Consider the following 17,872-nt stretch of genomic DNA (forward strand, 5'->3'; position numbering starts at 1 on the left):
AAAAATGAAACCAATAGTTACATTAACCCTAGCTTATCCATGCTGTACGAGAAACTTACTTACCTGAGGGAGAGAGCTGATAGGCTCACACTTTTTGTATAATTAAAATTAAAGAAACCATTTTGTTATTGAATCACTGCTTCCTTTGTTATTATATAAGTGCATTAATTCCAATAATTACAAAAGTTACCATCATTAATAAGAAATAATAACCAATTATTGCACAAGTGTCACACGTATATTTTACCATTTACTAAAACTCACCAAACCCATAATAATTTTTCATTAATCGTTTTTTGTTCATAGAGGTGCAGTTTTTCATTAATTATAATAATTACAAAAATTACCATAATTACCAACCAATTGTACACTCTCACTTGTGTGCTTGTTTTGAATGACACGCATTCAAAGATGGTGTCTGATAGGTCCACCCAGAGCATTTTGCCTTCTATTCAGATTACTTTTATGTTTCTATGATCAAAAGTAATACAGAAATATTGGGAACACCCTAGGGAACAATGTAATTTCTTTCCATTTTTTTATAAAAATGTTCAGTTGAAAAATAAAAAAATAGAGGTGGTGGGCCTGCCCCTCGGGTAAGCTAGGGTTAAAAAGTTGCTTGAAACTAAAGCTATAGTTGATCAGCCAACATAGCTGTGCTATACGTCAAGAAAGAAAATGCTCGTTGATGGTGGCGTTGCAAGCAAAACCTCAAATATGAAAAAAAAATAAGGTCAAATGTGTGACTGAACACACCATTCCCACTTCAAGATTTTTGAAACTAAGATATTCTCTTTTCTGAGAGTTACGTCCCAATAATGTATTCCATAGGGATCTCCATGGGTGGCAAAAAGGTAAAAAAATGTATCGGTCTGGAAAAACAACTACGTCTGAAAGAAAATAAGCTAGAACAAATTCACGTTGCCAGTAGTGAAACAATTCAAAAACTTACATGATAAGTAAATAAATACCTACCAATAGAAGGTGTAGGTGTGAGTGGTTAGTGTTACGGCTTCACGCTCTGAAGGATGAATGTTCGAGCTCAGTTACGGCTTCACGCTCTGAAGGATGAATGTTCGAGCTCAGTTACAGAATTATTTTTTTTTTTAGTTGCCAACGAGGCACCAACATGTGTGTGTTTGAATCCGCATTTAGACAGTGATTTTTTTTAAATCTGCAACTACAGATTCTCGAATACATGGGATGATGGGATGCGGGAAGTGCATACCACATGCATTTTCAATCCAAGATTTCACCTGCGAATTTCGAAAAGCACCTTAGATTTTTCTTCTTAAATAAATAAATAATAAATAACCCATGGCACAACAGCCTCGAAGGGCCTTGGCCTATCTCCTGACTGCCAGTCTTCCTCCCACAATTCTACATAGAAGTGTGGAGACCTTCAACCGTTAATGGGGTGACATGAGGTCAGCACATTTAACCATCAGCCGTTATAGGAGATTTCCGAAACCGGGTTACATTACTCACTCGTAGCTCCCCAATTTCCTCACAATGGTGGGTTGCTACCGATCCTATACACAGGCTCAGAACCCAGTCGGATTCTTATATACAGCTACAGATTTTACAACACAATTATAATGTTAAGATCTGGACTAATTAGGTTGACTTATATAAACTAATATGTTCTTAGCTACTTTTTGTTTTAAAAATTGAAATTCTATTCATAACTCAACCAATATTTGCAATAAAAGCTCGAATTTTTAACGTGGCTGCTAAAATGATCCTTGATCTTGCGTGATATGCAAAGCAAGAACTGTATGTCTCGTTCACATGCCTTTCCACATTTTGTAAGAAGTTCAATATCGAATAGTTACTTTCAAACCCATTACATTTTCATTAAAAAATAACAGTCGTGCCGATATGTGAAATTAAATTCCATCCTAGGTATACACTAGTTGACACTGCACTGTAAAAAAAAAAACTGCCTTTGACGAGAGGCGAACCCAGGACCATTGGTATGTTGGGAAGTTATCGTACTGACTTTACCACAACGTCACGTTCACAAAGCATTTCATTTGTCCACTTAGGCTTCTGTAAAAAAACTATTATATGACTTTATATGATATTCGACAATAAATGCAAGTTTACGTATTTAAGGGAAGTGTAGGGAAGTAGGGATCATGCACAGAAAAGCCCATTTTGCCTGGTATAGAATTCACACACAGGAAGTTAGTTCCTTGATCGCTCTGCAATGGGATGTTACCCAAAGGGTCGTGGAAGTTTGGTCTCTGCCTCAACGTGTAGCATCCACGATATATATGACTATATGACGTCACACCTTGGTTCAATCACGTGGATCCACAATTGAAACCTCCATGCAGTGGAGAGGCTAGTAATTTTGTAAGCAAGGGTTGTGGTTGTCAGGTGGGGAGCTCAGTGGGGGTGATGTGATGATATTCTTTCAATTTTTAAGAAATGTATGTATGTGGATAGGGAATGATGAGTGCAGTGATACAAATTCGATATCTTATTCGCTCACTGCATGTATACAATGCCTAAAACTACATAATTTTTGAAGATATAAAACAACATAAATCATTTATTATTTTAATAGAAACTGAAGAAATATAAATGAAAATTGCAAGAGACATCAACTTATGAAATGACAACTTGCCATGAGGCTACTAGCAATTACAACATTAACGTATGCATCTGTTTATGGATTTAGAGGCAAGATTTAATAGCATAGCTTCATCAGTAAACCCATGATGCACAAGAAAATAATATAGTTACATCAATTCTATGCAAACACTAGATTTCAAAAATACACTATCTACATTTACATTTATTTTATTCATGTTTTCATTTTATGGCTTCAACTTTATTAAAGTAGTTTTGTATTGAGCACTTTCAAAACTACTTGCAATTTCTATTAAAAATAAATGCATTTGTCATCAAATATGCAATAAAATTTTTAACAGGCTTGCATTAGTTGGCATTCTATCCTTAAAAAAACAAGCAGTGCTATGGGGTAGAATCGAAAAGTGGACCCTTCATGTGGTGAGCAGGTATCATAGTTACCGGGCTACGCCATCCTTCTTGATTTATTGCTTATATGCTCCTACCCATGTGTTGACACTATATTGTACTATCCTATCTGCTATTCATAATAAGTAAATTAGTGTTCCTCGAAACTACGAAACATAATGTTTTCTTATTAACTCTACATATTGTCAACGTGGACATTTAGAATTCGGTCACAGATAGGATGGCCCATGTTGTGTATGATTCAACAGTCTCCCCAAGAAGACTGCAAGCTGAGCATGCGCAGTTCTATGATTGGCAAGCCTCATGATCTGTCTGAGCCCACAATTCACACACTGAACACGAAGGTTTTCTCAGCAGTATGACATCATCCTTGGTTCTCTTGCAGCAGGGTGCCCAAGAAGTTGTAAAGGAGGTATATTCAGTGGTGTATCAAGGGGTGGGCAAAGTGAGCGACTGCTCGGGGCCTCTGTCTCATGGGGTTGATATGTATTAAATAGAAGTGAAGGGAAAAAAGATGGAAAAGGCTAAATTTTGTAGGAAATAAAATGAAAACATTCTGTTTTTATCTGGCTTTAAATTCTAGTTAAACGTTATAATATGTCAAATCAGGGGCATAACATACAGGCTCTAAGCCTAAGGGGTCCTGGAAAAATTAAAAATTATTGTCATATTTCTCATGTGTAACATTTTCGCAAAAATTCACAATAGCTTCTGTGGACATTTTTCCTCATTTATTCAATTCTCGAATAAAAAGCAATTTGTCTTGCCCTTTCTTCTTTCGCTCTACCTTGCACTCCCGATTTTAATATGATAACAATAAAGCACCTCGAACTGGCATGAAGCAAGTGCAAGGCACTTAAATGCTTGGGTTGTTTGCAACTCAAGAAGGCAATGGATAATAATGGATTAATAAGCAATTCTTACTTCCTTCCTACAGCTTCATATTTCAGCTCCCGGAAAACAAAGAAAGACATTTTTAGGGTGAGTAATATTATTAATTATAATTTTCTTCAATAACTTATATTAATACTAGCTGATTCCCGGTATTGCCCAGGTATTTATTTATCCCAATCTTCTATTAAACAGGAAAATAATGAATTGTAACTATAGTGTAAAATTAACTTGGAGTTGAACGGCATTGGGAGTGTCACTATTCACCTTAGTGACCCCGAAAACTATGGACTCCACACTAATATAGGTAGTTTTCGATTATTTTTACATGTCACACCCTTCCCACCCCCATGCCTAGAGGTGCCAGGGGTGTCTTACCCCCACAGTATTTCTTTCGAGATTGCAAGTGATACATGTACCAAGTTTGGTTGAAATCGCTCCAGGCGTTCGAGAGTTATTGCTGAACAAACACACATATATACATTTTTATATATATAGATGATAATTTGCTGACATATCTCTGAAGATTTTGTATAGTCAAATTGAGATTTCAAATTTAAAAACAGGTTAGGGACTCGTATTCTCATCTCACCCAAGACCTCGCAATATGTTACTATGCCACTGGGTATATGGGTTGTCATTGTTATTCTATTTTATTTAAAACAATCAACTCATATTTTACCTCACAGGGTGGGCCTCAAAGGGTTAAGATTTTCACCAATATCTCTCTGTCCACCCTATTGCCTCCTGTTAGAAATAATTTAGTATTGGAGAAACTACATGAAAAACACATCGTAAGTGCTATCGACAAGGAATTAGATTGATCGTATTTTGCTTCTTATAAATGTTAACAATACACTAATTCTACTTAATAAAAAAAAATAATTGGCTCTAAAGAGATTAGTACCTGCGATCTTCAGACAACTGAGCCAGGTTTTAACACTTTCCCACTTTATCACTCCAACAAACTAACTTAAAATTTTGTCTTAACAGTCGTCGGCAATCTTGCAAACTTTGTTAGCATACACTAGTTTATTTTTACAAGCTGAAATAGACTTAAAGTCTACAACTCAGAACTAGAGTTCTGTGGCAACACATTCTCTCCCATCTACATTAATGTGACAAAACTCACATATTGTAAATGTGAAGTGGCATTGTTACTTGTTGCAAATAATTTCTCATGCCATCGTTAGTTCCAGATATCGCCACAGCCACCGAGCATTTACTATCTGGACATGCAGTACATTAATACACATCAAGCAATATATTTCCTCTAATAAATTACACATGCAACAACTTCTCAAACCCTCTTACCTCCATATTCTTACACTATTTTGTTGCGAATTGAAATGCTGCATGGAGTTGACGACTGCCTGAAATCATGTCATAACACAATCATGTTTTCACAACCTATGTTCCACATAAAACCCATCCCATGGAAAAAATAATTCTATTGCTGAAGGGACTAATTGTTATAATAAATATGATGCACTGATTGCATTTATTCATAATTTGCGTTCATGTTTAAAGAGACCTAAAGGTGTGACAGCTAATTCCTGACAATAATGTGAGAATATTTGAATGGAAGCTAAGCACAGATAAATTTCATGAGATTTTCATGTTCCAATTTTTAACCAGAACTGCCATAAAAATAAATTACAATTATAGACTACTACAATGCAATTAAGTTTCTAGAATGTGCAAAATAGCTAAATGAGAATATAATGTTGCATTTTCATAATAACTAGCCACAGGAAATTACAAATTGCCACAATCTTTAAATTAATCCAGCTTTCCCTTGCATAATATTTTACTTTGAATAATCAAGAGTTTCCAATACTATATATCAATAAGAAGAGTAAGCTGTTTACTTCTTCTAGAATTAATTTTAGCCTTGTCACTGTTAAGTTGGACAATCGATATCCAAAGCAGTCTTGAGTGCACCTACAGAATATTGGTTTCAAAAAATGGCCTACAATTGCAATAAAATACATTTTGGATCAGTATTTTCATAGTTAAAAGAACTGACAACGTCAGGTTAAAGGTTTCGAGTGTACAATATAAAATTCAGTTTTGAAACTAAAGTGTCATGTGTAAATCACATTTCTGGATAATTCTTCATATATGAATACACTGTTTCACTATTTGGTGCTGATCAACAATTTCAACAAGCAGCACATAAATAGTATTTTGAAAATGTTTTAGGTTATATCTCACTTTGAGGCCTTTGTTTCAAAATCAGAAATATCTTGGTTTTCCAATCAGATCTGAAAAGATGGGGTTCCTTGAAACTAATGAATAATGTTTATGTAAACAATAAGTATTTCATAAAATATAAATACGGTACTTATTGTTTACTAAAGTGAGTAATTCGCACCTGTGCAAATATGAATAAATGTTTATGTGCTTATTGAAACAGCAGCACAATACAAACATGACATTTTCTAATGTATAATGAAAACCCAATTGTTACTTCAAGAACTTTGATCAATCTCACTGATGTCACCAAAAACTTAATTAATAGAACAATCAAAATGCAATATGGTTGAAGAATATCATATATCGCTATTGTGTTAGAGAATTTCACACTGAAGTGTGCGAGTGCGATATGATGCATGCCACTTGGAAACAAACCTATCACACCGTAGTTGCATGACAGGCTGTATAAGTCTGAATTTGATTGGTGAATCCTCAGTGACATGCAACATGTACCATTTGTGGCTTTGGTATAAAATCTCCCTTAGTGTGTGTTGATTTGTTCTTATTCACATTATGAAATTCCATCCTGAAAAGTCTGAAGTTCCGATTCTGTACAGCATCCCTTCCAAATTCATATATCATATATGAAAATTAAGGTTCGATCAGCCTTAAACTTACATTTCTGGCATATGATGCTAGTGCCAGCCAATCTCTTGTTTTGAGGCTATAAAACTTTCATATCCTGAAATCAATTCTTGTGCGTATCAGAAATAATACCTAACTGTGTTAGAATAGGTAAAAGTAAAAGCACTACACAATAGATAATGCCCAATTAACATTGCATACTGAAAAAATTGTAGATTGTAACAGAATGTTTACAATTAAAGTATGTGGACTATCACACCCTTTCAACATCTTACCTGTACTAAGATATAACTATTATTCTGCGATAAAAAGTTCCAAATGTACATTTGGCGTCATTTACTTCTGTGTTCTGCTGGGTAATTTAAAATGCATTACTATTTAGGTAACGGTTCCGATTGTTTTATGATTTTTTTTTTAAATTCTCGGTAAAATTTTAGTATCCGCAAAACGTATTTCTTCAATTTTACGGCAGAAAGTACTTACCGAACTGACTTTCCGTACACTTTTGAAAGGTCGTGGAAGTGTTTTTTCCCATCACTTAATTTATTTTGCCGGTAAAACATGTATTTTGCAAGATTAATGTCTCTCCAATGCACGAAAGGTGTTGCTCTATGTCCTTCTACTACGTGAACCAAATGTTGCGTGCGTTCGATGATGTAACCCCCGGTCAGTGTTTCCAAGCATGCCGTTGATTTGCAATAACATAATTTTCAAGATGATAATTTTAACTATGCCTAACCTAACCTTGCCATGCATGGTTCGTGGGGCTATTTATGAATGGTTTGTGGGGCTACGTGCATTGTTTGTGGGGCTATCTGTGCATGGTTTGTGGTGTTTTCGAACCCGGAAAAAATACAAAATCAGTAACACGAAAGTAGGTATTTTTCAGTGAAGAAGGTTGGAAACACTGCACACCACTGATCATATACAACGCTAGTCAAGATTTGCCCACCATATTGAGTGTAACGCAACCGAAAAACCAACGGACAATAATTACTCGATATGTGGAAAATTGATACTATTGTCGTGAAAAAACAAAAAACAAATCCCACCTTTAACAATCCTTAGCAATGCAGAATACGTGAGTACCAATGTGAAAAACAAGAAAATAAAGGAATTTCAGACGTTTGGCGGATACTAAATTTTTATCAAATTCTCCTAGCAGGAAGACTAATTATCGTAGAATTTTAGCAATCATTGAGACACAAAATTTAAACCTTCCTTAAAGTCATGAACACTGTTTGGATTTCGAAAAAAAAAATATTTATGTTGAAAAAAATTACTTAAGAATTACCTTACGCAATCATTAGTGCTTCCAAAGGACAATAAATTTTCTGTTGACAACGGACTCTAAGTATTGTAGACTAGTGGGAATTAATGTAAATCTGAACCTTAGTAGAATGCATTTAGGAACTTTATTTTAATGCTAAGAGAACCAAACCTGGCCTGCCTGAGCTAACTAAGGAAGAATATATTGAGCAAAATCTTAAGTAATCGCTAAAAGTCCTACGTTTAACCATGTTAACATTGCATTTCTAATTGATGAAATCGCAATAAAACAAAAGGAACTTGGGCCAATTGAAAATTCATACTTAACAAGCAATTTTGCTTGTGGGTACTATTTTCCCAGTGCATTTCTGAATTTGAATGCTTTCGATATTTAAAACGCCCTGCACATGATAATAACCATTACTTGGTAAACTACATATAACATTTGTTTCTAAGTAATAAGCATTGTAACTTGATGTGACTTACATAAAGAGTTGTACTGCGAACAAAGCAAGAAAATTTTTAAAAAATATTTTTTCCTCAGCCCCAATATTTTCACGGGGCTCCATTGCAATTTTTTCTCATTTTGGTGACCCTTTGCCTTGGCGACCAGGGCGACGTCCATCTACAACTACGGTTGCATAGGGCAGAGAAAATAGGGGTTTATTTATTACAGCTACATCTGTGACCATACAATCCCTTCTCTCTCTCCTTTACAGTCCCCACCATTGTTTCCGTGTTCGAGTCCCGGCCTGGGCATGGGTGTTCTTCATGATTGTACTTTCATCAATTTCATCTACTCATCACTAATTTTCATCGTTATGGTTGGCCTAAAGTGGCAGAAAGCGGCGTAAAAGAACAAAAAAATACCATTACAGTTCCAATCATAACCGTTAACTTATTCCAGATATATCCTATGTTAGTAAAAATCTACTTAAAACACGTTCCCAAGAAATAAGTAAAACTTCTATCAAGAATACATCGCAATGTATATAACCGGTAAGTATATATCGAACATCAACAATTCAACATATACATGCCCAAACGTCAAACCAGACATTCATAACGAATAACAGAAGCATACAACTTCTCACCTGTATATATTTTTTCCCCTTCAGATTCTTATCGTAACCAAATGAATTCAAGCTGTGTTCAATGTATTCATACTTGAATAAATATATCCATGTTCCAGCATAATAATATCAGCAACACACCCACATACATCGAAATCTACATCAACACAGATGTACTTTTCTGTCATCTGCCATATCCACCCAAGAACCAATCAAATCGTTTAATTTTTGCTACTGACGTCATATATTATCGCTGAAAGTAAAACATCTTGATGCGTCCTTCTTTGCTTTCTTTACGGTCCTTGACCCTAACTCCGAAATTTAGACCTATTTGTTCATATTATTAAATTATATCAATAAAGATATTTTGGATTTTATATCCATACTACACTACAATGATCTTCAGCTTGCAAGAAATTCCTGGATCCGTAATTCTTTGCATGCCACTCCCCTTATCATTTCTAGTTGGATTTGATAAACAAGTATACTGACGTAAGAGACATAATTATGGTTCATGTATAATTCGGTATTACGCACTTCATACTGTTATCAGCATCGATTCATTTTTTAAAGATAAACCAAGGTGCAAATGTCTATTCCACTGGTAAGAAAATCAAGATAAAAATCAGATGCTTTGCAAAATGTAGCTAATTAGTTGTTTTTTTCTTGACAAAGTGGAAATCGAAATATCATAGAGTGGCTACAATTTGTTTATTACAACATTCTTGTGTACACTGTACAGTGGGATCTACAAGTATCACCGTGCAAATTGTCCATCACCATGTTCGTGCACTTTATTTGACCCAATAAGAGCTTCAAGAATTAAAAGAAAACTCAAAACAAGCTGTTGACAACTTCTGTACCTGAAAGCATAAAAATCCATCGCTAAAAAACACATAGGATGTAAGAGAAAAAAATTAATGAAAATAGTCATGGACAATTTGCACGGTAATACTAGTGGATCCCACTGTACAATATATTTGAAAAGAATACGTTTTTGGTTAGGGAATGTTATGTCTTCTTTCTTTCTTTCCTTACTTTTACAGTGGTCATTCTTGTATTTTTGCTTTCTTTTCCTGAATTTGACCAGAGAGTATGTGATTTATTTGACGTTCTCTATTGTTGATTGCTGGTTGTTTTTGACCCCAACCAACCTCCCTTGGGCACGCTATTGATTTAATTTATCTAGGCGTATGCGGGATCTCGAAAAGTCGGGACCGGAATCGAAAAAATAATTCCCGTCCCGATCGCGACTTCGGGAAATGAATTCCCGTCTTCTCGGGATATGTCGATTGAACATTTTAAAAAGTCGATAATTCTCAACGTTTTCTGCATTGTAAATGTTTGGAACTTATTTCCCTTTCCGAAAATTTTCCGACTTTGTCGGGAAATGGCGAATATTTCGTCCCGACCCAAAAAATTCTGTTCCGCACACCCCTAAATTTAACCTATATTATTAGATTATTATGCGCCCGTTCCGAAAGTTGCACGAGTTTAACACGTTAAACTAGTTATGGTAACTGGCTGTCTCACAAGTGCTTCCGTGAGGTTCATTATGCTGTCCCAAAAGTCCCATTCCGTGCGTTTCGTGCAAGAACGAGATTCACCAAACGTACGGGCCAGGAAGTTGGATTGTTCGGTGAGAATCGTCTGCTGCCTTCAGACAATGCGCGTTCTTGATGGATTCAAATTGCATTAGATCGGAAAATGTATTATAATTTTAAGAGAGAGCGATATGAAGCAACATGCACAAGATGAGTATGCCTTAACTGTTCTTAGAATGTGATTAAAATGGGTAACAGTGTCCGCAGTAGAGTTTATTTTTGTCATAAGGACATTCACTCCGCTGGACGCCATGTGGAAACCACGGAAACTTTCTCTAAAAGCCTGCCTGTGCTCAACCAAACGCTGCGCCTGCGCTTTCGCCTAGAGTGTCCCATAGGTCCCATAAGTACAGCGCCTTCTGGGCTCTCTGACTGGATCCACTCGAATATGATACCGCTAGAGGCGCTGGTGTCGGCACAGCTGCATCGTATTCGTCTGCTTATGGGCGCTATTCACCGGATGTTTGCATTTCTGTGCTTCCTTGGCGGTGGCGGGGACTGTACTTCCGGTTTTGAAAATAATAACATTGAATTCAATGGTGTGAAGGAAGTGTCTTCGGAAAAGGCGACAATATTTGTGTGGCTTTTGGTTTCAACATGAGATAGGGAACAAACAATTGTTCTCAGGTATATATGCACTCAGTGGCGAAGCGTCCTATGAGGCCAGGAGGCCGGCCCTACCCACACCATTACTCTTTTAAAGGTGTCTTTACTTATTTCTTCAAAACATATGTAATTCAATGCAAGAGTTAGGAATTTTCATTTATGATAATTACAAAAAAAATATAACCCTGTCCAGTATACGAACTTTCCACGGAGTGAGGCACATTTGCTGGGGCCTCTTCTCTTCATATTCCGTCGTACTACAGCGCCTTGAATAACGTAGTGTGGGAAACGGCAGTGTTCTGCGCTCTCTGGCTGGTTCCACTCGAAAATGATCCGCTAGAGGCGCTGGTGTTGACCCCGGTGCTTGGTGTTCGACTGGTTATAATGGAAGTAAATGGAGTTTTCGCTGCAACGTCTGATTCTTTTACATGAAGCATTTCTATGAATGTGATAATTGCTATGATATTTGGTACAGTGGTCGCGAAGATATTAACGAACATTCTACACAGTCGACCACGTCCTGTTATCGTCATACTTTCGTTAATAATACGGGAGAAAAAATACGCGTGGAATGCTCTTGGCAACTAAATTTTTGTGTATGAATTAGGTTCATTATTATTATCATCATCATCATCATTTCTTTTAAAGATATACACACTGAAGCATTTGTATTTTTGATATTTACTGTCTCTTTCTTCCGCTTTAAACTAATCGCGTCGATGATGATAATGATGATTGCATGAAACGACAAGGGGAACCCCACAAAACTTTCTTAGTGCCATCGACATGAGTGTAAGGAAACTTTCAAACCAATGGGACAAGCGACACGGGATGTTCACACTGTCACACTAGTGACACACACTTCCAGACTGTAAAATAGCATTCATTGCACATGAGGGTCCAAACAGCAAACGACACGTTCATATGGCGTATTCGCGTGATACTTGTTACTTTGGTCGGAAAGCTCCTTAAAGGAAGGGTGTTCAGACCGAAGCGACGCGCTACAGGGGGTGTTCCCAACTAAGTGACAAGCGACATGGTGCCTTCAGTCTATTAGCAAGCGTTGCTTGCGAACAACAGATAGGCGACAGGATAAACCGCACATTACAACAACAGATCTAGGCGACACGATAAGCCACACGTGTCGCTTTGTCGCTTCTGCGTCGCTCAAACTGGGCCATTTCCTCAATAGCTTGCAACATGTTGCCGTGGTTTGTTGTTCGCACATACGCGATGCAATGAGTGTCTTGCTTTAGTGAGATTGCGCACCAAAGCGACAAGCGGCACGCGACACTTATCGCTTGAGGGTTTCACCAACCGAACGCTGGCCTGTGCTTCCCGTCATGCCGATACGATGTGAAATGTTACTCTTGATTGGCTCCTTTCCAAGCAACATGTGTCGCTTTGGTATGAAATCTCCTTGAGGAAACGGTGCAGTCAGAGCTATTGTGTCCCTACGGTTCGAAAGGCTGCATCGATTACCAACGGCTCGCTTCCAAGCGACACTTGTGGTTTGTCACCTCGGTATAAAATATCTCTCAGGATACTATTTATATTCTAATAACATAGAAAAATAAACTCTAATACGCAGTCCAAGACCTGACGTCCGGAATCCCATTGCGATGTTTCTTCTTGTGTTACGCATGCTATTTATTTATTAATTTTATTTTACTTTTCTTAGCAAATTAATTCCATACCGTGACTGCAAATCACTCCACAAATATAACTGTTTCCATCAATTCACGTACCGCCTTTCAAGACAAACAAATCTACATAATATATTCCAAAAACTAACAAAGCCGCATTACTTTCATAAGAAAATTAGCAACGACATTGATCGCACTGCCATCTATGCTTCTCATCCGTCTGGGGAACCAGTATCTTGGGTCGTTTTCCACACTACGTTATTCAAGGCGCTGTAGTCGTACGGTCGTATATGCGGGTAGCCTAATCTTACGAGTACTGTACGTATGCTTATAACGTGCTCGAGAGGCCGGCCTCGCGGTGTTACCCTCTAGCACGAACAGAATATCAGCAACACTGAATTTCCGCCAGGGTTGGAAATTTGTGATGTACCAGCATTTTATATAAACATTAGCCTGTGTTCGTGCAGAGAGATTTCTATTTCAATTGTACATTCTCCACATTTTGTACGAAACTTAAGTTTTCCAGTAGGCTACTGGCGGCCACCAAACTCAAACATGTTTGAGTTTAGTGGACGCCAGAGAGCCAGTAACAGGGTCACGTGACATAGAGGCAGCCATTATTGGACGTGTCTTTAAAGGTACTGGCCGCCAGTAGAGCGATACACTCTGTTGAGGGAAGAACTACTTTTGTGATTACTTTCGTATTTACTTTCGTTGCGAAATTTAACTCCGGAAATGTGTTCAAAATCTGAAGAAGCGAAGACAAAACCAACTGTTAGTGTAAAATGGAGTGCGAACAATATCGGTACATTTTTAGAAACTTACATAAACTACGAACTACTATGGAACGTTCGTCATTCTGATTATGCCAACAAGGAAAATAGGGAGAGTTCAATGATAAAGTTAAAGGGTGAAATAATAGGACTAAGGGTCGCAGTTCCCGACTTGAGTTTTTGAGAGCCCGTATAAAGGATATAAAGGCCACGTACAGAGGTGAACTCCTGAAAGTGAGTGAATCAAAAGCAAGTGGAGCGGGCACTGACGACGTCTACGTACCGAAACTACCATGGTTCACTGCAGCCGACAGTTTCTTGAGAGATGTAGTCATCACGAGGAAGTCAACATCGAATTTGGTAAGTTTGATTTGTTTGTCCTTACGTAAGAGTATGTTAGGTCATAACTGTCTGCCAGGGTAAATAGGTATTCAATTAATTGTCACCTGTCTAGAGGTTAGGTCATATAATTTCTTAGTTGCCAAAATAGAAACAGAATCAACAAACATATTTATAAACATAAGGAGAAAAAGGATAATAACAACTATTTTAAAAAAAACAATCAGCTGAATATGTAATTTAATAAGATACTAGACTATATCAAAAGACTACGGACCCATTGTGTTTTAAAACATTTTTGCAATCTTGTTAGTGTTATCAACTATTAACATTTTAAACTAATTTTGTGATTTACTGAACAATAACACTAGTAAGATATTAAGAACATTTGATTTTTACAGAGTTCGTCAATAACAAAGTAGGGCCTAAGTACATTTGGTGTGCCGCTGATTACATGCCAATAGCCTTAATCTGCCAAGACACTCGTCCTTCTCCGCTGAAGTACTCCGCCAGTTTCTTCCTTGTTTCCGAAGCTCTTTTCGAATATGTGTTTGTCGAGCGAGCTCCTCTCAATGACGATAGTTCTGTCCCATTGGAATGCCACTGGCAGGGGTGAAAAACTCCTGTGTCAATGTCTTCATGGTCAACCCCTACTCTTTCAAAGCACGTTGCTGGTGACGTTGTTCGTAACCAGTTGTGGAGAGTACATGTGCATTGTACAATCAGATCTACAGTTTCTAAATCAACTTCGATTTCTTTTCCAAAGGTTCTAAATCTTGCTGCCATTATACCAAATGCGTTTTCCACCACTCTGCGTGCACGCGATAAACGATAGTTGAATATACATTCCAATAATTTCAATTTTTTTTTCAAAAAGGGCTTCATTAAGTTCGGTGACAAAGGGAACGCGTCATCCCCCAAAATAAAGTAGTCATTAGGAAAATTTAGCTTACTATTGTCTATAGCTGATTTAAGCGAGGACAACCGGAATACACTTGCGTCATTGGCTCTTCCATTGGTTCCCACATCTATGTATAGAAATTTACAATCAGCATCTACCAATGCCAAAAGTATAATGTCAAATTTCTTTTCAAAAAGGGCTTCATTAAGTTCGGTGACAAAGGGAACGCGTCATCCCCCAAAATGAAGTAGTCATTAGGAAAAATTAGCTTACTATTGTCTATAGCTGATTTAAGCGAGGACAACCGGAATACACTTGCGTCATTGGCTCTTCCATTGGTTCCCACATCTATGTACAGAAATTTACAATCAGCATCTACCAATGCCAAAAGTATAACGCTGTAACCTCCTTTGTAGTTGTAAAACTCAGAGCAACTCTCAGGCGGACGTTTTATGGCCACATGCTTTCCGTCAATAGCACCACAACATAAAGGAAAATGCCATTTCGTTTCAAAATTTTATTGTATTTCCACCCATTCCTTCGATGTTTGCGGAACCTAAAAAAGAAATATTAGTTACAAACTAAAATTTGCAAGTGCGTACAAACACATTTACACAAACATAGAGAGTTGTGAGTTCGGTAAATTATTGGCTGTCTTTTAATTTCAGGTTACACCAGCTACCAGCGCTAAAGATGATGGGATGGATGAAGAAATTGGCGAATCTGAAAATCAAACTATTGACAGTGAACAGAATGTCGACAAACCGATTGAAGAGAACTCATCACAACCCCCAGTTGTGCCTACTTTTCACACACCTAATACCAAAAAACGGCGTGTAAGCAACTTATCTAAAGTTGAGAGTGCGATTGCAAAATTACAAAAAATAACTGAGAGTCGACCGTCAACTTCAAACAAATTCCAGCCCGACGAGGTTGACATATTTTAAAAATATGTTGCAGCTCAGTTGAGGGACCTTCCCATGAGGAATTCTGTCGGTAATTCTGATGACGACGATAGTATTCAAAACGAATTTATAGCTGAAGGAGATTTTGTTTACAGACATTTACATTGAAATGACATTACCTGACAAACAAATTTTGTTTTGTGTACTTTACAAATCATTATAATTAACATTACATTTAATAATAAATTGTACTAAAGAAAATTGATATATTTTTTGAATCACCTCTTTTATGGTTAGCATAGTTGTTGAGAGTGACAACCCCTAAAATATATGCAAATTTCTGCACTTATTTACTTTCAACTCACCAGTCTTATTAAGAATTTGTTACTCTTTTTACAAATGTTTATTAAATGATACAAGATACAGGCCCAGTCTTGATTTTTCTACTACCCTATACTATAAATTAACAAGTTAGCAAGCAATAATTGTGAGATCTTACCTTCATATGTTCTTGTAATGCTTGTCGTTATTGCTGTAAGTACTTCTGGCATAAAACTAGAAATGGCGTTGGCTGGTATTCGAAACATGATTGCTAGAGTTTGGTAACTGTCACCAGTAGGTAAAAATCGTAAGCCAACCTCTAGCTTTGGACGGGCAGGAACTGCGTATCTCATTAGCGTATCTGTTTTTGATATTTTATGTTCAATAAAATTACACAGTTCGTTAAATTGCCCCACACTCATTCTCATAATTCTCTTGTATTCCAGAGGATCCTTCTCGGCAAATTCCCGCAGTATTGTAGTCGAAGCTCCCAGCTGATCTCTACGACACACCCAGTCTTTAACCCAGCACGCCCTCTTTTTGGTTATTATTTCTTGAAGCTCTTCACTTAAACAATGTACAATATCACTTACAGCCTGATCAACAGCTTCCTCGAACTCTTCATCAACCTCCTCCATGTTCTCACACATCCTCTGACTGTTGCACTCACCACGTCCACACAAAAAAACTGGCTACTGCCTGCCACTAATGGAAACCATTACTGTCCTCGTGTGTAAGCCTACTGTCCGGTCATTTCACTGGCTGACACTTCTAGCCGCCAGTACTGTCCCCGTGTGCAGGGGGCTTAAGGGAAATTGAAAATTACGGAGTACTGTAGTTCTGACTTCGTTTTCTGGTCAGAGTGCTGATGGTCTTGTCGATTCACCCAACACCATAGCGTAAACAGAAAGTCTAAAAAAACTTATATTTGTAAAGTAAGTCTTCATATCAAATTATGTAAATTAAAATGCTAGTTACGCCCTATATTTACAAAGTAGTTTTACTTTCACTGGAAATAGAATTATTTATTTTTATCGTGAACGGGGGATTCCTTCGCTTGTTTCCTGCCTGTGAAAACTTGCCTCCTGCTCAGGATGCTACAAGGGAGCGTGGCTCGGTCGGAGCTCGAGGTTCGTGCCGGTAGAGCATAGACATAATTACCAGAATCATAACATAAGTAGGATAGGATCATTAGGTTTAATTATCTGATTATTTCCGCGCGTGTGTATAATTATAAAAGTAGGAGAACCAAACCTGGTCCACCTAAACCATTCAAGCAAGAAAATACGAGAGGAATTAAAAAATAAGTTATTGTAGAAGCATAACATCACAGAATAAGTTATACACGTGGAACTTGGCCCTTACAGAACAGTATATAATATTATTACCATTTCATTAAAATTCCTGAGTTTTTATTTTAAACAACAAATGATACACAATTACAATCAGAAAGTTCGATTTCGATACTGAATGCAAGCCTGTACCACAGAGATTAAATGAACGAAATTTGGTTCGCGTTTGGCGATACTTCTTTATCACTTTTTGAAAAAAGCTTTGATACGTATTACGCAGTGATTTCATACAATGTTAAATTACGATTTCATTAACTACATTAGGCAACACTTGCCGCATCCCCAAAATAATATTCTAATGACAAGAATCAGACGATACAATTTCAAAATGTAAACAGA

At 37.1% G+C, this 17,872-nt stretch overlaps 1 protein-coding gene across 2 annotated transcripts in view; it reads right to left on the reverse strand.

Annotated features, from left to right (window-relative positions):
* Positions 1-9,268, reverse strand: part of LOC145979020 (transmembrane channel-like protein 7) — a 44,917-nt gene extending 35,649 nt beyond the window's left edge. The window contains exon 1 of one of the 2 annotated variants that reach the window (XM_083112089.1): positions 9,108-9,268. Coding sequence is in view for 1 of the 2 variants with exons in the window: in XM_083112088.1 (XP_082968214.1) it covers positions 8,500-8,582 (83 nt within the window). In the remaining variant the exon portion in view is untranslated. Of the gene's footprint in view, positions 1-8,499; positions 8,614-9,107 lie in introns of those variants that run through there. The other variant, XM_083112088.1, reaches the window with a different exon arrangement.
* Positions 9,269-17,872: the final 8,604 nt, after the last annotated feature.

The sequence above is a fragment of the Lepisma saccharinum genome, chromosome 25, assembly GCF_977018435.1.
Source record: "Lepisma saccharinum chromosome 25, izLepSacc3.1, whole genome shotgun sequence".
NCBI classification, from domain to species: domain Eukaryota; kingdom Metazoa; phylum Arthropoda; class Insecta; order Zygentoma; family Lepismatidae; genus Lepisma; species Lepisma saccharinum.